Source organism: Botrytis porri (genome assembly GCF_014898465.1).
Source record: "Botrytis porri strain MUCL 3234 chromosome Unknown BPOR_015, whole genome shotgun sequence".
In the NCBI taxonomy this organism is placed as follows: domain Eukaryota; kingdom Fungi; phylum Ascomycota; class Leotiomycetes; order Helotiales; family Sclerotiniaceae; genus Botrytis; species Botrytis porri.
The window spans coordinates 1,112,021-1,132,742 of record NW_024066089.1 but is presented as its reverse complement, the minus strand read 5'-3'; the positions used below and the strand labels follow the sequence as shown (position 1 = coordinate 1,132,742).

The following is a 20,722-nucleotide window of genomic DNA, read 5'->3' as shown; positions in this document are numbered from 1 at the left end:
GATTGTTTTGCCCCTCCTTCTTCCCTCCCAAATAATAACAGCAAATTCATCCCTCAACTAGAAGCTCGTCTCGCCCCCATTTGTCCTCCATAACGAAAAGCCTGCCTCCTCATTCTACACCCTCCCAACTCACAATTCTCGCTTGCACATCCCCACCCTCACAATTTAAAATAGCCATTTTCCCCCTCCATCTTCCCCCTCCCCCTCCCCTCTTCTCTTTTCACATTCTCACCTCTACAATTCACATACTCCCCGCTAATCAAATAAACAAGCAATCTTATCCTCACCCTCATTCTCATGCTTCATCTTTCCATCCCTTCATCCTTATCCTCATTCTCACACCAACTCCTCCCTTTTCCTCCCCTCTTTTCCTCCACTTCAGCAACCAATAAACACCCATATATCCAAACCAACCAAAATCAAAACCTCATTATGACCCCTAACAACTGTCATAATCATTCCCAAAAATTGGGAAATAAAAATGCCGATTTCGATTTCGATATAATATCAATATCGAACAATCAAAAAATGATTTTTCTTATCCCAATTTTGTAAGTTGGAAAGGATTTATTCCACTTATACACTTACTAGTGCTCCCCTCACCTGGCAAATCACCCTTATACTATTCTCATCTTCATGTCACTCTCACCGCCCACATCACCCTCCAATGTTGTTACCAATCTCACCCCCACACAAACCTCGTCACCAACCTTACCCATCTATCCCCATGCCCATCCTCGCCTCTCATATTCGAATGCCACTACATATACAACCCCCCTCCTGTCCCCCCCCATAGTCACTATACATAGATAATAGCTGATCGCCTAAATCACACCAAAATTCATCCTTAACACGAATGAATTTAAATACAATTATATCTGAATTTGTTATATATATTATAGAATTCTATTCATTTCTAGTCATAGATTTCAAAAAAATGAATATTTTATTTTTAGGATTTTTATTGATTATATTATATAGTTTAAAATATAATAATTTGAAAATTATAAAATTTATTTAATATAATAAGCGAAATTTGAAAAACTCTTACAAGGTTTTGTTTCAATCATAAATATTAATTTTATAATTTATATTAAAACTAATAAACTAAAAAATATAAATCTTTATAATATAAATAATTCATTTAAAAAGTTTCAATTAAAAGACATAATTAAAAATATTAATAAATCATTATATAATATATATTAAATCGCTATTTTTTAGTATGATTAAGACAAACGGTCATTATCTATGCCCTAGTACTATACAATCCTCAATCCTTCAATCTCATTATTCGATTCGAACTCGAGTATTCATTAAACTACTGTACACCCTACACCCTACACCCCCTCTCCTCTCTTCTTCTCTTCTTCTCTCCTCTCTTTTTCTCTCTCCTCTTCTCTCTCACCTTCTTCTGATGAACCTACTTATCCCCATCTCACACCACACCTTCTGTCCCATCTCATCCTTCTTAACCACTCCACTCCTTCACACGCATATACACATTCTGCCATCCCTCCATCCCTCCATCCCCTTACAACAACAATAAGCTATGCTACATTACATATACATCTTCATTTTTTAGTCGCCATCCTAACTTCCCAATCTCCTCCCCTCCAACCATTCAGACAACCAACTCAGTAGTTCACCAACTACTATCTCCCTCAAACAGCTTTTACACTTCACTCCAAAGCAACTTCACACTCACACTTACAATCACTCACGCTTAACCTCACAACTCAAACTCAAACTTATCAATCCATTCTGCATATTATTTCTCCACTCAAAACATCACAGATGAATCCTGCAATTCCCACAACTCACACAAAAGTAGAGCTCGATGTGAGTGACTGAGTATCGTACATAAGAATCTTGAAGATTATTATAATTCATAAAGCACGCACGCACGCACGCTCAAGAATTCAAAACTAATATTCAAAACCACTAGCCCCTTTAATAGACTTCGCTAATTTCATATTCGCTATGCTGAAATATCTCAGCTCACTCTTCCGCCCATCTCCCATCTCCCATACTTTCCGTCTTTCCTCCTCTTTTATTCCCACATCCAAACATAATCTAACAATCATCAGCATCATCCCCCAAACTTGCAGATCCAAGAATAGAGTATCCATCTTCATACTCCACCCAAGATTCCAAGTGTGTCGACAGAAGATCCTCCGAAGACTGCTTAACCCCAATCTCATGTTTTTGGGTCTTTCTTAGTTCAAGGTTAGCAAATCAAGGCGCTTTCAATTCCCACCCTACAAAACTATCGCGGATCGCTATTTACTCTTCCGATCCCTCCGCATTGACGGCTCAATTGCAGGCAGCCCATCTGGATTCGAATGGTTTTCTATCCCTGTCAGACATCGAGTCGCGTTTCTGTGCTAGAAACTTTTGATGCAATCGACCATTTAAAGTTGATGATTGAGGAGTAAACGCAGATTTCTTGTGGGCTTCAAGAATTTTGGCGACTGTAAAAAGAGTCAGTCGTTTTTTTTGAAAGCGATCGCGCATTGAAAAGTCTAGACTATTGTCCAATAAACAAGGGATTTCGAATCATTGAGATGCCTCAATTGTTCGAATAGATTTGTTGCAAGCAGGTTATCTTACTGTGCATCTTTTGGAGTTCTTCGATTAAAACCTTATCAACGGTTGCAGGTACTCTGCGACGTGATTTATGCCATTCAAACATGGTAGACCGAGGAGGAAGCACCGGGGAAATTGACGCATGGGCATAGGGACCAAAATAACCTGGAGTAATAATATAATTTCCGACTCTGGTGCCCGTGTTCTCGGCCTTTTGGCATTTTCCGGTGTAAGTAGGCTCGTCCATCTTAAGTTGCGGATTCGAAATTGCTTTGTCAAGAGCTCCTTCAAAAGATTCTACAAAAGATCAATATAAGATCTTACGTACTATTGAGAGCTCGATTCATAATGAGCAAGAATTTACTGACTTTGATAGGCCATCGTGAACTGGAAATGTTCGCCATAGATGAATAAGAGATGTTGACAATCGTCCCGAACAGGATGATGGATAATGAATGCATGTAAATTTGTGTACAGCAATTACCATGAAAATTGAGATATTATCTAATGATTGCGGGTAAAGATCAATCTATCCAATCTCCAAGATCATATGGACAACTGAACTCCGGACGAAACTGGCAGGCGCCATGAAGTGCTTTTTGAGATTAGCCAGCATTACGTGAATCGATAAGATTTGGGCAGGTGCGAAAATAGCGGCCCCCCAAAATTCTGGAGAAACATCATTAAGCCTACTCGCAAGTTCATTCAATTCCAGTTTCTCTTGCTGCAGTAATGATCGCGGCATCTATATCGGCTCGTCTGTATCCAGGGGCACGTCCCAAGCAGGAAGCAATACCAACCAATTCTAAATAAAAAAATGATAATCAGCTATGATCTTAAAATCAACGAGTAAACAACACACCTCTGATCAGAGTTTCTACTTTAATAGTCACAGTACATTTCTCCGTATAGCGTTTACTATTGGCACTAAATTTGGGACTCGAAGTTCCAGAATTCGGACCGTCTGTACCATCAAATATTGGACCGGATAAATCAAAAGGATTCGCCCCCCTGGGAATACTGGCATTCCAAGATGGAAATGTCATAAACTGGGAAAGACCACTAGCTTGAGCTTCTTTATTTAGATTACCATCGATATAATCGAGTTTATACGCATTTAGATTGGTTTCATCAAGGGATTTCCCAATTGGACTCCGAGGTGTAGGTGGAAATACAGAGTCAGTACTAGAAGTCCCTGGACTGTGGACATCGGAAGAAACCTCGAGTTCTATTTGACCTGTGATATAGTCGGCACCTGGATGGAGATCGAATCCATGACCTCTAAGATAACCTTCAACGTCATTAGAATCAAAAAACTCGCCTTCAAACCCAGGCAGGGTACATTTCATGTCAGAATTGATGTTTTCCAGTAATGGTGTGAAGGCTGTGGGAAAGGGGCCCATAGAGAATCCAGTACGAAATTTGGGCATCAACTCATTATCAGTATCAGGGTCTTGATTGGGATAGTATGTACCCGACCCTCCTAGGTGAACTAATGGATAGCGCCATTCCTGAAGAGATTCCTTTGATGAAGTATTCAGAACCCTTTTAAACCGCGCAACGCATTCTTGCTTGGTTTCATATTTCAAGCAATAGCCAAAGACTTTTTCAAATAGTCGATGCGGAGGATTTGGCATTGTGAGTAACTTGTAGCCTTCTTCCATCGTTGCGCGGTGCACTCGCCGTGCAAATGAAAGTTCAAAGTAGGAATGCGTAGTTGGAAGCGGGACTGGAGCATGAGGGTAAAAGCCTTGGAGAAAATCGTTACTGGTAGGAGAGGGTATCTCGACTCGGTATTGTTGAATACTCGTCAGGTCGAAAGGAAAACTCGCGTTTTCTTCAGTAGCCCTGCTGATTATTTCATACTGTCTAGGTTCTTCTGTATCGTTTTGATTATATTCCATCTGCCTTACTTCTTCTTCAGAACTAGTATCCTTCGAAACAGTGTATCCACCCCACGTGTTTATCGTCTCGGCGGTAGTCGGCTCATCTGACAGCAGAACAGGGGGAGGCGGGCGTTGAGCGCTCTGACTTGTGAAAGAATGTTTGGCCCCATCAAAAGATTCATGTGTAGTATTATCTGGCGAGTCATCTTCGTACCTTTGATTTTCATCGCCTGCATTCTGTTTTGCGAGCGCAAGGAATCTTTGCATAGATGATTGAAGTTGCTGACCGAACTCCGGCTCGCGTTGTAGAAGACCTCTACTGATGGCAAAGTCGTAGAGATTAATGAATATATTATTCATTTCTTCATTTGTACCTTTAAGTTCTTGGACTTGCTTTTCTAAAGAAGAAATTGTTGTCTCTTTGCGATGTCGATAGGCCCTCTGGGCCATTCGAATCTGAGTTCTTCGCCTCTGGGCAATGATTAGCAATGTAATGGATGTCAACATGCATTGGAGAACATAGAGAGTTGATATCCTAACAGTAATCTATTTTTGTAGGGCTAAGACTATCTTGCCACGACAACAGACAGATGGCACCTAGACGGAGAAAACTTACATCGGCAGCAGTTTCATCTTTAGTGTCGACTCTTGGTCTCCCTCTCGCCTTTTTTCGAGCTTCGTCATCATCGTCGTCCAGATTTGGAGACTCATTTCGGACTCTCTTCCTTCGCTTCTTCCCTTGTTCGTGCTCACGCTCTTCACTTTGTGGTTTTGTATCTCCGTGCTTCTCCACCATTCCAAATGGTATTTGATTTTCAATCTGACGCTTCATACTCATCATATTAGGATTGTGGGATCCGATTGGACCCCTCCCATCATCATAACTCTCCGCGTTCAAAATTCCTAGATTATTGGAATAGGTTGATTGGAATTGGTGGTTCATAAAGGTACCCTGCGAGGATTGTTCAGTGGAATTGAAAACAAGCGCCTGCATTTCTTGATGAGGTCTTGTGTGATTCCCAACAAGGTTGGATATTGAAGGTGGGAAACGGTATCGTGGTGTATTGGTAGGACGATTACTGATCGTGGATGAAGACATCGATGTTGAAATGGGCGTTGCACGTGTCTGGTAAACGGTGCCTTGGGCCGTCGAGACACTATTGTTTTTGGCTAGATTACTACCCGGAAAGGCAGCGCCGGTGGCGTTTGACATTGTATTGAGATTAATGGATGAAGAATTGTTGCTAGCTTGAGTAAGAATTGTCAAAGCATATCGATCGTCCTGCTGCATAGGAAGACCGCCGGCATAAGAAGAATTCATCATTGACCAAATTGAATGCGGGGGTGGGACCAAATCAACTTTATAGATAAGTTCAGCACACACTTATTGGAGATGTGGATAATATCACCACGCCTTATATCGAACGGTTAGTAGTTTGTCCTGCCTTGTCTTGTCTTGTCGTCCCTGTCAGCCGTGGAATGATTTTTGGATCAAGTGTTGGCTGAATAACAATTCACATTAACGCCGACAGTAGCATAATCTTTCTACGCCAGTCATCAGATCGTTTCTCTTTCTTTTTTCTGTTTACTATGTATATACCAGGTAGGGTGGGTATGCAAGGGAACTGAAGACAAGGTCTGTCAACTTTTCTTCAGCCGATTGACTGTACCGTCTGTCTGTTCTTCCTCTGCTAGCTCAACCTTTTGAGATGCAGTGCAGTATAAGCTAAGATTATGCAAGTAGAGGTGAGTCTAGCCGGGAGATTCCAGGTAAATGCACTCAATATCCTAGGTATTCGGAATCTGATGCTTGGTAATTGGGAAGCTTTCGTAAGTAAAGCCCACCAGGCCAGAACCAAAATAATCAACAGATTTAGAGTTATGGATTAATAATCAATGTGCGATGCGTCAACTGCTTGTCGGTGGTTGTGGTCCCTTTGTTGCAGATAGATGTATCGATATGTGACGTTTGCATTCATGTACCATCCATCCATCTGACCCAAGAATTATTGGGTGTGGTGTGGGTGGATGTGTGGTCAAGGGGAATGAGAATGAGAATGAGAATTCAAAGTGTCCGAGGTGTTTTGATTACTATTCACCTCACCCTTTTCATTCTGGGGAATTTTCGGAGTGAGACACATTGATATTGTGTGATCAGCCTGGTAAACCCAAACCGAGGATGATTCAGCTTCGTACAATTCGTACACTGGCTCGAGACTGGATCTATTGATAACTATTATAACTATTACCAAGTACCGTATCTGCCGCGGAACATCCCCCCAACAAATCCCAAGAAACATAACCCGGTACCGGGCATATGTACATCAATTTACTCTATGAGCCATTTGCCCAATCCACGAATCCGCAAAGCCGAATATCAATTAAGGTTTGTGCAATACCCTGATACAGTAGAGTAGAGTAGAGTACAGTACCTATGTCCAATCTAAACGTCGGTCAAAGGGTCTGTCAACTCTGTGATCTGTCAGACCGAAAGACCCTCAGACCCTCAGACCACCCTCGACTTCTAGATTGTAAATATCCTAACTACCGTCCCCGCTTTATTATTACTTTGGCTGTTCCTCTTCTCCGTCCAAGTCCGTACACTTCTACTTGAGAACAATGAGAAGAAGCTTACCCATATCATATTGGCCTACCAGGTTATGGAACTTCGCAATTGCCGTATTTCACAATGTCGATAAACCATCTTAATACTCAATGCCAATATCAAGAATGTATATCTCTATTCCTGAACGCTGAAGTTTTTGCCTACTTTACAACCCATTTCCCTAGCAGCATTATATTATAGTGCAGCATGTAAGATATCCCCAACGCCCTCAAAACAACCAAATACAGTAATAAACACCAATCAATGTAAATAAATGAAAGAGATAACCATCCACTTTGAGCGGAGGTGTACGTTTGAAGCCCCCGCCAGATTGGTGCGCTTGAGGGAGCAGTAACTGTCAACTCCTACCTTCATTGAACCAAGCCGCGCAAAACACCCTTCAGACCAACCCCATTTGACCCGCAATGCTTTTATGAAACCTGTGATGACCAGCTACAGAGACCTACGACATTTCCGAAAAGAAAGACCGGGTATCGTGATGTCTATGCAAAACCGAAGATGAAATTCCCCATGCTCGTCTGCGTCGTGTCGGTGCTTTTATAATTGTACATTGAAAGTGGAATTAGAAAGTGGATATTAGAGACCTTGGTGACCCGATGAAGATTCAACAACATTATCGGATAAATTGATGAGAAGTTGTGCAAGGCAACGTTTGGTGGCAGCGTCGTCGCGAAGGACCGAGGAGAAAGTAGCATCGCGGAGAGGTTCGGGGAGACATTGGCGGAGGGCTTCGCGGGCTCGCGCATTATCACTCAACCTGGCATTCATATTAGCGGGAACGAAATCAAAGTCTTGGATATATTCTCACCGAAGGAAGCAGCGGACGACATGTTTCAACAACCGCGCGGTTTGTTGTTCAACAAGTTGTGAAACCATATTGCTGAGTACTGTGCCAACAGCATAAAATCGCTCATAGGTAGCACAAATATAATTGAGACCGTGATCGTCGAGAAGGATCTTCTGTACAATGAAGATCGCAACTGTCTTACTAAGTTCTGATCCGGTCTCCATGATTCGAAGACATAATGGAATTATTTCAGTAGTGAGGAGGAAGTTGATGACATCGGATGAATCATTCTTGACAAGGGCCCCGATGACTCCGAGGGAGGTAAGACGTAAATATTCAAAGGGTCGGGATTTAGAAGTCGTGTTGAGGAAAGGGTAGAGGAAAAGAGGGATGTGGGCTACTAATGTCAGTTCTGTGTCATATTAATGATGTTTGGATAACCAACCGTTCAAGAAAAGGGCGCGAGTCTCATTGTGAGAAGCAACGCATTGTAGAAGGGCTAAGGCGTTGCAGACTCGATTTGATGCGGCGGCGGTGAGTTGGGAGGGATTGAGAAGAGTATATACTGAGATTATCTCTTGGAGAAGTGATGTCATCACACCTAGATCTGTCAGCATGTCATAACGCTATCCCTTCCGACGGCGTAAATTTACCAAAAGAATGCCACAGTATCAATGCAAGCTCTGGCACTTGTTCGCGCTTCTTGCTGAGCTCCAGGAGAGCAGCTTCCCTGGTGTCTTCGTTGAGTAAGTCTGCAATGAAGTTCAAAGTCCTTCTATTTTCTTCCGAAACATTGGAGTCGATCATGGCTGCTGCGTCTTGTCCGTGATTTGAAGAAATGGAAGGCACAGCGGCATTGTGGTTTTGATTTTGACCCGCCATGCGATTATAATGAGCTGCCTGAACCGCCGCTGCATGCTGCTGCTGCGCCTGTTGAAGGTGGGTCTGCTGGTGCATCCATGGTTGGTCGACCTGCGGATTGTATTGATGTTGATGAGAGAAGACGTGTGTCCCCGGGAGCATGGTGCTCATTATCGCGATAGCCAGCGAAGTTAACTCGAGGGCTAGAAGATACCGCAGTGCGAATAAGAAAGTGTTGGGCTTTAATAGATTGTCGCAAGCAATGGCGTCTCACAAGAGTGATCTTTGATGAATTTGAAAAAAGGTGAGATGAGGGGTAGAATAATTGTTAAGGTTACGTAGGTATCCTGCTGGTTATCCTATTTCAGGGTTGGAGGGAGCTTTTGTTGTCTGGTCTTGTCTGATGTGCTGTAGCGGGGCGGGAGGTTATTAGTGCTCGAGCCGGTTAAGCTTCGGAAGGGTAACTATTGAGCCTTAAATACAAGGCCAATATGGGGTCTAGGTACTCGAGTAATAGATGAAGGTAAAACTGCTGCCATTGAGTTCTGATGTACAAAAGAGTATCCAGGTATTTGGTACACTCTCAACTCATTCATTCAAATAATACATAGGTAGCAGTCGTCCATGTATATAAATTCCTTGTTCTCTACAGATAGATCTATCAAATATCAAAATATACAAGGGTTATTATAGTCCAAAGGCTATCTGATACTTTGATCAAGATGCCGATTGCTTTATATACTACATAGGTAGTCACTTCAGGAGAGACTCCATTGATGAAAGAGAGTAGGCTTTTGTTGAGAATAGTCAGTTGGTCCAATCGAGAAATATTAATTATTCAGAATTGGGATAAGATTCCATTACATATGTTTCCTTGAAGCATACAATGTAACACAATGAATATATACTACCTAGTCATGCAAAGGCGAGACTAATATGAATCAGCATACTCGAATACTAGGATCACGAATTGTTATCTTATTGTTTTGAACAGAGCCTTGATATTGGGAAATAACATAGCCATTAAAATCATACCAAAAAAGCAGCCTATATATTCCGGGTATAGTACAACTCTACCCCCTTATCTTTCTACTATTAAACATAATTCATCATCTACATCAAAAATATCCTCAATCTTATGAAAAGAAGGTAGACAGGTCCAAATTATCGCCCCAAACTCCACTAACCTCTACGGCAAGATTAATCATTGTACTGATGGACCAGAGAATAATCAAACCCCATCCAATTTTCCTACTCATTATCCATTTGTTCATCGGTACTGCAATGAGAAGTCCGACTAACGTGATCAGCAAAGTGATGGCGCTGACCATTAGTGTACCACTGACTTCAATCTCGTATGGCTTATATTTGATATCTTTGTTTGGATGCTTGTGATGTTTGTGGTTGGCCTCTTTAATTGTCATGTATGCGCCACTAACGCCAATTCCAATGAGAATATTTAGCATCGGTCCCCCAAAGCAAGCACTCAATGCCATAACAGGATATCCTAATCTGGCAACTGTGATATCGGCGACGAGGTCTCCTAATGAATTGCCAACAGCGAAGATCGTAAGGCCAAGTATCGCATCTGAGATGCCTAAAATGACACCAAATGCTTTGAGAACTCCGACAACTTCGTTGGCAATGGTGGAAATCCAAGCAATGGCAACGACAAAACCGAGGAAACAAAGTACGAATCGATGTTTAGGGGGCCTCGAATGGGTTGTTGTTAATACGAGAATGGAAAATGCTACCAAAGATCCGAGAATGGAATACAAAACCAGACGTATGAGCGACTTCGAGTCACCATCGTCACTGTTAGCCCAAAATATGAATACCACAAAAAGTGGAGCTGTAAACAATTGAAGCACGACAAGCCAGCGGTTCCAGTCTCTAGGATGTTCCATCCCCGGCCCGCTATGAATCGCATCCTCGTGAGACGGTCTGATATTTTTGGTGGGCGACGTGGGAATTTGATGCGAATGAGGATGATGGCGCTCAGCCGAGATGGCTACCGCCGCGGTATTGTGTTGACCAAAATCTGAAATAGGTGACCGAGGACAATCATCGGTCTGTGTGTTCCGTCGACTCCGTTGGTATTCTACCCATTCGGATCCTGCTTCTGAAATAAATGATGGGCTATCCGGGATCAGCGATGGGCCGGTATTTCTCCTTGATGTGCCTGATTCCCTCCTTTGATCAATGGAGCTTATCTCTTCCTGGTCTTTTGATTCTGACTCAACCACTGGCAATGTGATTGCCAAAAGAAAGATACTAGGGGCCGAAATAACACTAATAAATTTATCCCATCCGCTCTTATCTCTCCACGTGCATAGTGTAGGAAATAGAGCTGAAAGTACGATTTGTGGGCTGGGTAATATGCGATATGGCCACCATCTTATTGGCCTCTCCGGACAGTACAACTCGTGCTCCAAATTAACTGACTCGGGTGTGATTTCGGAATCTGGCAGCAGGATACTGGGAGCCTTGGAACTATTCCCTGACAACAAAAGTGGAGAGTCCATGTAGATAGGAAATGGTAATATTGGTGAATGTGTCCGGTTTCGCGAGCTATCTCTTGATGAGGTTGGGATTTGAAGCTGAGGTCGTTGTACTGTTCGTGATCTAGTAGAGTTTGCCTGTGAACTTACAGGGTCTAGGCTTGGTGAACGGGGATGCCGGGGTGATGCTGCTGGAGATTCATTCCCAGGTGGTGCCAATAAATCGTCATTCCATCGCGATATGCTGTTTGTGAATAGTCTGTCGCTTCGTGATCCATCAAAAGACGGAGGAGGCGAGATAGAGACTGTGGGCGATCTGGGGCATGGTGACGGAACTCTTAGGAGCTGAGGAAAAGTTGGGGTGGCTGCCATTATACCAATGTCCGGCACATCTGCGACGGTGAATGCTGCGGGGTCCGGAGGCTTGAGGGCTGACGCAGCGTTCATAGAGACGGCTCTACTGCGTACTGCGTCTAGCTTAGGGCGCTGTGTATCGTTTTCACCACTCTCAATAGGATTTATGCTCAAGGCATATTCCGAAGCCGGAGCTGATGTTGTTGCAGATGACCTGATGTAGTCAAGTGATGTCGATGGGTCATCTGAATATCGTCGCAAATTTATGGGCGGGCCATGGGAACCTCGAGATTTTTGCAAAGATGATAGAACCGACCTAAACTCTAGAGCACCCACCAAACTAGGACGAATGGGAGTTAAAGTATTTCTCCGGCTACCGGATGGTCGTATCACTCGCATATTGCTAGCCACCTCTACAGCAATGTATCTCCCTTCATCTCCGTCCTCGTCACTATCTTCATTTTCAGGCACTCGTGGATGAGGACTAGAGCCACGTTCCAATGCCGCAAAATCTTCATTGCCACGGGAGTCTCTCTCTCCTGCTGGCGCATCCTCATCATCTCCATCTTCCTCGGTAACCTCTATCTCTTCATTTGTCATTGCCAAGTACTGACCACGAGCTGCGGCCTCTCTTTCACGACGACGTCGCCGTCCTCCCAGATACCAATGCCACATAACCACTATCACCACGTAGAAAAGGTAAAACCCAATCATCACAAAACATTCCCACAAGTGAAGAGCACCGTCTGCGAGAAATAACATACTGAAGCTTGCTGCAACTATGAAGAAGCCAATATCCCTTACGAATGTCTTTTTACCAACCTTGAATTCCCTGACTAAAGCCATAGATCCTGCGACAACTGCAGTAATAAATCCAGCTGCTCCGATGAGCTCGCCCACCGCAAGGCTGCCACTGTGCGAACCCATTGCGGCAAACGTCGAGAATACGTCCGGACTACCATTACCAAAGGCTAGGAATGTTACGCCCGCCATGCTCTCGCTCATACCCAATATGCTCGCGATTGTTGATAGATTGATACAGAAGAAATCGCTCGCAGCGATTCCGATTGTCGAGAATAATAGTCCAAGCCATAATATGAGAACGGTGAAAGCTAAGGGCTTAGCTGTTGGTAGCTTGCAATAGTAAAGCGAAAGGTAATTGAGGAGTCCTGCAGTTTCATCGGGGCAATTCGCCAATATGAATTGGCATTTATCTTCGGCATGGTGGACAAGACGACACTATAGATTTGATGTGAGTACAAAGTCTGGCGTAGCTTTTGTGCATCTACAAACCTCTTCGTCCCGTTTCACAAGTCTTCTACTGTCCAGCGCATCCAATGCTCGTTTTTGTGCCACACCATATTGAGAACCGTAACGATATTTCGCGCTTTGATCTGCGACAAGACTTATCACAGCTAACAATGAAATGATCAATATAGTAAGATAGAAGGCTCGAAAATTATATTTGGAACGTTTGGGTGGGCGGGATAACACCTTAGTCGAAGAAGTTCGATGCATGCTTGATGCATGATCTGATGTGGACCTGAAGCTTTTGTCGGAGTAATGCGATTGCAGTTGCGATGGCGATGATAATTGTATTATAAGTGATTAGTACCTACGTACATGGGCAGGAAAAGCTTCTGATAAAATGGGCTGTGCTAGCTAAATTGCCAAGATAGTGATTGGAGATTTGGGCAAGGAAAAGGAAGCTTCGTCATAAGAGTGAATGGCAAAGTACATTGTAATCGCACGTATGTGTGGCTAATGACTGGGTCTGATGGTCCACGTCTTGTACTGGACACTACCTAGACGTGCTAGATAGGTTATCGATAAACTTGAGACAAGGACGATCAACGGCAAATGTGTATGGAGTAACAAGATAACCTTGAAGGTTACATCCACTGGTGTTCCTCGTTGTGTTCCTGACGAGAAGTAGGTACCGATGGGAAGGATATAATAACACTTTCTTAACACTTGAGGGGAGATATTATATGGTACCAAATTGAAATGGAAATGGGATGTATTCACATCTGATGCAAGAGTTCATCCTTTCGCTGTTTCTTGATGAAAGTTGATGTGGCAATCACCATGTAATGTGAAAAGGTCTTAACAATCCTGATTCCAAATCGCTTATGTAAGCCATTCTCTTGATACCTAAGGCTGTGATACTCGCGTCGGGGTTGGGTAATCGGTCCCCGCTGTCCTACCAAAATGTAAATAATAGAAAATAAACAAAGTTGAAACTTAGCATCATTGCAACGCATTTGCCTATCACGACAATTTTTATATTTTTTGATATGCCTAGAGTCGCACAAAACCCAAGTGCTAAGAGGGGTAGAGTTGCTTCTGGCTCTTTACAAACTCCTGCAAAATCTCCCGTGAAGTATGATTGCCCCGGTTGCTATGGTGTTTAATTTCCATATCTTTGGCAGATATGATGCTTTTCGTTTGCGAGCGCTCTGCAGAATGAGATTCTTTCAATACTGATTGATGGCAGGGTACCTTTGAATGATGCATCGCCAGTGAAATTGGCTCTCAATGATGATGCGCGAGAAAAAGCAAAACGATTAAAATCGAGAAATGCCCACCATGAAACTCAGATGAATGAAATTAAAAAGGCCGCGACTCCACGGAAATTGGTGAACTTTGATCGGGCAGGAAGCTCCTCGCCGTCAGTGAACCACAGAACACCGGGGCGGATAGGAAAAGAGAATGATTTGGAAGGCGGGGTAATGATGGTTGGAGGAAACGCAGTTACTCCCATGAAGCGTGTTCCAATTCTCGCAAATTTCGAAGAATGGATGAAGATGGCCACAGACAACAAAATCAACGCTGCAAATTCTTGGAACTTTGCGCTTATTGATTATTTCCATGATATGTCACTTTTGAAGGAGGGTGATGGAGTCAATTTCCAAAAGGCCAGTTACACTCTCGATGGGTGTGTAAAGATTTATACGAGTCGAGTCGACAGTGTAGCTACAGAGACCGGCAAGCTTTTGAGTGGATTGGCAGATAGCGGGAACAATAAGAAGAAAAGGGGCGAAAATGAGGAAGGCGAAGGAGATGAGAGTGAAGAAGAGGTAGAAGATGAAGATGGAGTTGTTAGGAAGAAGGCAAAGAAAAGGGTACGTGCCACTTATCTTCATTATTACTTGGTTCTTCAGCCGACGTGCAAGGATCTCGAAGACAAGTCAAATCTCATAGTTGAGATATGAAAGATCGCATTTGATGTAAGCAGAACTGTGGTCACACACCATTTATCTACCCCAGAGTGGTAGGGTGTGATGGACGTCTTAAGTTTTATGTCTAGCGACATGGTCTTGGAAGAAAACGGGGGACTTTCATCCGAATATAACATCAGATGAGAAAGATTCTAGCACATACGACCATAGACTGAAGAGAATTGGGCATCCCGTCCGCTCTGCCATACACAAGCTTCAGATCGGTGGATTAGTAGTTGGGTGGGTGACCACCAGCGAATCCCCACTGTTGTATGTTGACCTTGTTTTTTGTTTTCTATTTTGCTTCATTTTTTTCTGCTGGTGGAAATGATCCTGTCTCAAAGTTCCATTATGGTTGGCGCCAGTCCCTAATTTGGAGCCTCGATTCTCAATTCATTCAACTTCATCATTTGCGTTTCATCCTTTTTGGTTTGGGGACTGGAAAGAGCATTTCTTCTTCGCGTGGGAAGCATTTTGATTCTAGTGCTTTTCCAAAAAGTACTCGAAATGATGAGCATCCCGAGGTTCACCCGGCCTCTCATCAAGTCTGATTGTAATACCTGTTTGTCTTGGTCACATCGTGCACTTGGTATAATTAATCAGAAAAAAACCATAGCTAATCATGAATTCAGGCTCAACGCTCATCGGAAGCAACTCTTGCAACTTCGTTCTCAGCATTACAATTGAAGAAGTTCGAACTTGAATTCTCCGTTGATCCTTTGTTCAAAAAAGCATCTGCAGACTTCGATGAGGGTGGTGCTAAAGGTCTACTATTAAATCATCTCTCTATCGACTCTAAAGGGCGTATTGTTTTTGATAGCAGCGATGACGCAGGTGACGCTTCGGCAGAGGGACGGGGTAGAAGACGAAAGGATGATGCCATTGAAGAGGATGAGGAAGATGTTTTAGAATCGGCAAATGTTACTTTAAAAGAAGACGAGGACGACGAAGATGACGAAGATGATTTGGAGATAGATGTGGAAGCTTTAGGAGTCAAGTTATTTCCAAATTTGGATTTCCTTGATGAACAAGACATTTGCCCATCATTGAAGAATTTCGACCTTGGAGATCCTTCTGGTTCTATGGATATTCCATTTTTAAAGGCACCAGAAGATTGGCGACAAGAGAAAGATAAGTCGGATGATAATGGTGTTGGTGATAGGTCAGGAATTTTCCTAGACGATGATAACCCTGTTGGATTCGATGATGACGACGATGGACTTCTTGGAAATTTCGATATTCCAGATGATGCTGGATTTGGTGAAGGTGGTGAAGCTTGGGCTCGTGATGCCGCAATCGAACCACGCATGCGAGTTCACGATGTGGGATACGATAATGATGGTGGCGATGGTGAGGACGGAGAAGGAGGTGCTGGTTCATTTGACCCTGAAACCGGCGAGTACATCATATCTCTTGATCGTGGATCAAAGAAGGAAGGCGGCCATGATGACATTTTGAGTTATTTCGACGAGGCGTTGCAAAAGAATTGGGCCGGTCCTGAACATTGGAGGATACGAAAGATCAAAGACGTCAACAAGCCAGCAGTTACAAAGCCGCGCAAAGAGAAAGAGCCATTCGAAATCGACTTCATTTCTCCTTTAAATGCCACTTTGGCTGAAACTATTTATACTCATGCACTAACCAATGCTACGATATCTTTACCAAAGAAAGATTGGAAGTCCAAGACAAGAAATCTTCTTCCCGATGACAAGCACTTCAACTCCAAACAACTGTTACGCCTTTTCCTTAAACCTAAAGCTAGAATGGGTAGTCGAAAATCAGGGTTCGGTGCTAAACATGGAAATTTTGGTCAAAAGAAGGAGGATGATATCCCTGAAGGCGAGATTGGTGAAGATTATTGGGCACGAAAAGAAGAACCCGCTCACACATTAGAGGATGAAGCTCCACCTCATGGGGATTATGACGCCAACTTCTTCCAAGATGACGGTTTGGCAATGCCAGGTTTAGATGACGATGATGATATGGAATTCGCCGACGCACGTGAACAATTTTCGCCTGGAGCTGAAGGACAAGGTGCAGGTATTGGTGGTATCGCTGCTATTTTGAATGCCGGCGCTCAGGGTGCAGACGGGGAAGAGGGCGCGTTTGGTACACAGCTGGTCACACAAAGTAGAAGATTAAGGCCTGAATATGTGCAATATGCTAGGGTTGCCAAGAAGGTTGATGTTAGGAGGTTGAAAGAGGAGTTATGGAAGGGCATTGGATTTAGTGAACCTGAACAAGCAGTAAGTTAATCCGTTCCTCATAGTACCCGAATGTTATCACTAATAAATTCAAACAGGATATGTCACTTTCTACATCACGACTCCCAACCCCACCTGTCAAAATTCCTACGGATGAAAACGAAACTCTTCAGTTTACAACTGTCATGCAAAACCTTCAGACCGTATATCCAAAACAAGTCATGAATGATATTTCGACTAGTTATTGTTTCATCTGTCTTCTGCATTTGGCCAATGAGAAGGGTCTTGTCATTGATAAGAAAGAAGGTCTGATGGAATTGGATATTAGGAAAGACCCAACTGCTGAAATCACAGTTGAGTAATCACAGCCACTTGGGGTATGATGGACGCTGGACATAAGGATATGCAATGGGCGTTTGAAAGGGATTTGCTGATCATCATCTGGTCTGTTTTGATTTCTGTTTCTGTGCAAGTTTATGCTCGTGGGCGTGCGTTTACATTGTGCATCTCAGGGTCGAGGTACAATGGTACGGTTGTACTGTATGGGAGTGGAAAATCTTTGATTGTGTATGGTTCTTTATGAGCTGAAAGGGATCAGTTGGGACAGATGGTATAAATTAAGATTATGATGAAAATGATGATGATTTTAAGAAGAAAAGAAATTGTTTCGTGTCATGAGAAGAACAATTGTTACTGAGGGTCTTGCACAAGTGTGCTTTTTGAAGATAACATTGGAAGATACAACATGATCTTCTGTGCTATGTGCAGATTGTCTTCAATGTATGGTTCGTTAGTTCAACATCTCGATCCTTCATTTCCAAGGCTTTTGACATTTTGGGGTGATCGTTGTTTGTTTTGATGTGATAATTCAGCGTTGGCTTGGAACGAGTGCTGATTTTTGAGTTATCTGGGATTTGAATATGATATTTCCTCAGTAGGTATACAAAGTTAGCTTAAAGTTAAGAATCCGAGATTTGGCAAGTGGGTGGGAGAAAGGTACTGGATGAAGGGAAGGAAAATACTGTTTGACTCTTGAGAATTATGTGGAAATTTGAAGTGGGAGAAGGGCTTACGTGTGGATAAGGTCGGGATGGGGGTATTAATGTGGTTTGTATTGATATTGAATGCAGGCTGTTGACTGAGCTGGTGTGTTGCAGAATAGTCAGTCAGTTGCTTCATTTTTGTATGGATATGTGCTAGTACTTATTGAGATAAATGAGATTGAACGAAAACTATCTAATCTATGGCTTGACCTCCTAAGATCCTTTCTAGGGCGATTAATGTTCTGCTTCTAGTGGTATGGACTTCAATATCATTCATAGGGATGATACAATATGTATGTGTACTAAATGCAAGGCACTACAGTCACTAATTATCTTCACTGGAGCACGATGATATTTTTATAAGGAAAGTTACACTTTTATATTTTCATTCTGAGTTGCAAAGTTACGATGGGTTCAGCAGTGGAGATGAGAGGAAGATTGCGTGGAAATTGGGAGTAGCCTAGATTTGAGTGAGAGCACGAGTTAAGAAATAGAGGTCAGAGTTTATCAAGCAGCGGTCTTATCAAGGATAACAGGCTTTTTAACTTTTCTAAATGCTAATCTAAGCCCCTCGTTTGAATTCTGTATATGCTCTTCTCCACTTATGCGCACTTTTTCTTGGATTTTCTCTTCTTTCTCCAGCTGCCTCGATTTTCTCGCCGATTCTTTCACCAGGGCTCGTCTCTGTCTCTCGATTGTGGCCACTTCCGCTGCGGTGTCTGGAACCATACCATAGTGAGCGTTCAACTCGGCCTCCAACTCAAACGCCAAGTCATCTTCTTCCGCAAGCATGCGTCGCAACCTGTCACACATCATGCTAGAGGTGTAAGTTCTCGGAAACCAAGGATCAGATGCGTGTAGCAAGCCTCCCGGGTGATGTTTTACGGACTCTGCCGTCATGTCCTCGGCTAAGCCATCTGCTGCGTCTTTACCGTAGTGAAGTATGCCATCTTCAGTCCTGGAGACATTGTCGTTGCTGGTGTAGAGATGGAGCAGGTGGAATTTTTCGGTAGGTTTCCAGTGGTTTTCACACGGTGTTTTTTTCCAGCCTTCATTTCTGGATCTTCTCATCTTCGCTACTTTTCGCACGGGGCCGGGCACGACAGCGGTAGTAGCGTCTTCTGTGGTAGTATCTTGCGTGATAGTATCTTGCATGACAGTATCCTGCATGACAGTATCTTGCATATCAGCATCCTGCATGACAGTTTCTTGCATGATAGTATCAGCCATAATTGTAAATACTAGTAAAGTTTTCTAAATCTTGATTAAAAAGATGGCAGAGATATGTTACAGATGTGTGAATAGTAGGGTAGTTATGAGTAAGGTTTGAGTTCTAAAGAAATAACTTCTCTCAGATGAAATCAAGCCATTTGTACTTCCACGTGCTAATTTGTTCAATTCTTGTTCTTCATCTTTTCATGATGATATTTCTATATCGTCGCCTTGGGGGACTGTTCTCAAGACAATCTTATTGTTCTTGCAGGTTGCTTGATAAAGAAGACGGAAGATGACAAAGAAAATTGGACAAGTTCATTGTGTGAGATGTTGTTTTTTTGTCATGTCATGTCAATTGGCGTCATCAAAGCATGTTGCTCCAAAGAAAATCGTCATGTTATGTAGTACGATAGCAACTTCCTAAACTATGAGCACTTATTCGATCCTTTGATCATTCAATGTTCATTTGATACCACATAGATCGTTGAATAGGTTCAAAGTAGCACTATAAATCAATCAGAGGCACTGAGCCTAACGATCATGGCAAATTGCAATTCTAGGATTCTATGGATTTCTTGTATCAATCGCATATCCTACCTGCCTAATAACACAGCAGAATCAAATCAATCCGCCCATTACTCAACCTTTAATATGATGCGATCTTTATTATCATCTCTAGCAAAACAGACTATTGCAATAAACAACATCCTCCTCATTTACATCGAGTTGTCATTACTCTCGACTTCCAAACCGATTCCCCATTACCCAAAAACTGCACATGTACCCAAAACGTCATCCATAACCCCCTACCCTCCCCTCCTCAATCCCAAATTCTTCCTCTCCACAAACCCCACCATATCCCAAAATCCAAATCCGTCCGGTCCGGTCCTCTATCAGCTTATTCCACTCCTCTCGCCGCGTATCCAGCGACTTATTAAACACCACCCGGATTTCGAAATGCACATTACGAATTATAAGCAGCATCTATGAGAAACCATTCGTTGAACCGAGAAGGGCAGCTTAGTCCTTCGTGCGCTACGCAACGAACGAAGGAGACTGAATCGGAATTCGGAGATTTCCTTGGCTGAGGCAAAAGGGGGTTAGAAGAAATCACATTTTCGATGCTGGTGACTTGAGTAGCTGGATAAGCGGCATCGAGTGTCTTCATTCCAAAAATCTTCCATGAAAGTATCGCGGTAATGCACCGCTATTTGCTAACCGTACTATATATCCACGCATTGACATAGATTTTTTTTCTCTCGATATGGAATGAATGGGATAAGATTCTAATGTCCTCACTTCTGTCTTCATTAAACTTAATCAACGTCCGCGCTCATTATTAGTCCACTATGCCTCTTTATAAAAAAAGAGTAAAGCGCTTCCTTCATGTCAGGGTTATTGCAAATAAAGTGTTAAGATGGATTTGTTTGGGTCA

General features: G+C 42.9%; 6 protein-coding genes across 6 annotated transcripts; 1 reads left to right on the top strand and 5 right to left on the bottom strand.

Moving 5' to 3' along the window:
- Positions 1 to 2,316: 2,316 nt before the first annotated feature.
- On the bottom strand, positions 2,317 to 2,970 carry EAF01_010107 (uncharacterized protein; the record flags this gene model as incomplete). Its single annotated transcript, XM_038918364.1, has 3 exons — positions 2,317 to 2,474; positions 2,614 to 2,886; positions 2,958 to 2,970. The coding sequence occupies 3 exons, from the start codon at positions 2,968 to 2,970 to the stop codon at positions 2,317 to 2,319; spliced, it is 444 nt and encodes a 147-aa protein (XP_038766334.1).
- A 320-nt stretch (positions 2,971 to 3,290) lies between these two features.
- EAF01_010106 (uncharacterized protein) lies at positions 3,291 to 5,799 on the bottom strand (the record flags this gene model as incomplete). The annotated part of the gene is made up of 3 exons (XM_038918363.1): positions 3,291 to 3,394; positions 3,452 to 4,946; positions 5,092 to 5,799. The coding sequence occupies 3 exons, from the start codon at positions 5,797 to 5,799 to the stop codon at positions 3,291 to 3,293; spliced, it is 2,307 nt and encodes a 768-aa protein (XP_038766333.1).
- Positions 5,800 to 7,677: 1,878 nt separating this feature from the next.
- Positions 7,678 to 8,920, bottom strand: EAF01_010105 (uncharacterized protein; the record flags this gene model as incomplete). The annotated part of the gene is made up of 4 exons (XM_038918362.1): positions 7,678 to 7,858; positions 7,910 to 8,285; positions 8,334 to 8,489; positions 8,542 to 8,920. The coding sequence occupies 4 exons, from the start codon at positions 8,918 to 8,920 to the stop codon at positions 7,678 to 7,680; spliced, it is 1,092 nt and encodes a 363-aa protein (XP_038766332.1).
- An 831-nt stretch (positions 8,921 to 9,751) lies between these two features.
- Positions 9,752 to 13,642, bottom strand: EAF01_010104 (uncharacterized protein). Its single transcript, XM_038918361.1, has 2 exons — positions 12,898 to 13,642; positions 9,752 to 12,843 (listed from the first exon to the last, which is right to left on the bottom strand). The coding sequence occupies exons 1-2, from the start codon at positions 13,120 to 13,122 to the stop codon at positions 9,886 to 9,888; spliced, it is 3,183 nt and encodes a 1,060-aa protein (XP_038766331.1). The 5' UTR covers positions 13,123 to 13,642; the 3' UTR covers positions 9,752 to 9,885.
- A 259-nt stretch (positions 13,643 to 13,901) lies between these two features.
- On the top strand, positions 13,902 to 17,391 carry EAF01_010103 (uncharacterized protein; the record flags this gene model as incomplete). Its single annotated transcript, XM_038918360.1, has 4 exons — positions 13,902 to 13,987; positions 14,102 to 14,729; positions 15,458 to 17,071; positions 17,128 to 17,391. The coding sequence occupies 4 exons, from the start codon at positions 13,902 to 13,904 to the stop codon at positions 17,389 to 17,391; spliced, it is 2,592 nt and encodes an 863-aa protein (XP_038766330.1).
- A 1,188-nt stretch (positions 17,392 to 18,579) lies between these two features.
- EAF01_010102 (uncharacterized protein) lies at positions 18,580 to 19,302 on the bottom strand (the record flags this gene model as incomplete). Its single annotated transcript, XM_038918359.1, has 1 exon — positions 18,580 to 19,302. The coding sequence occupies one exon, from the start codon at positions 19,300 to 19,302 to the stop codon at positions 18,580 to 18,582; it is 723 nt and encodes a 240-aa protein (XP_038766329.1).
- Positions 19,303 to 20,722: the final 1,420 nt, after the last annotated feature.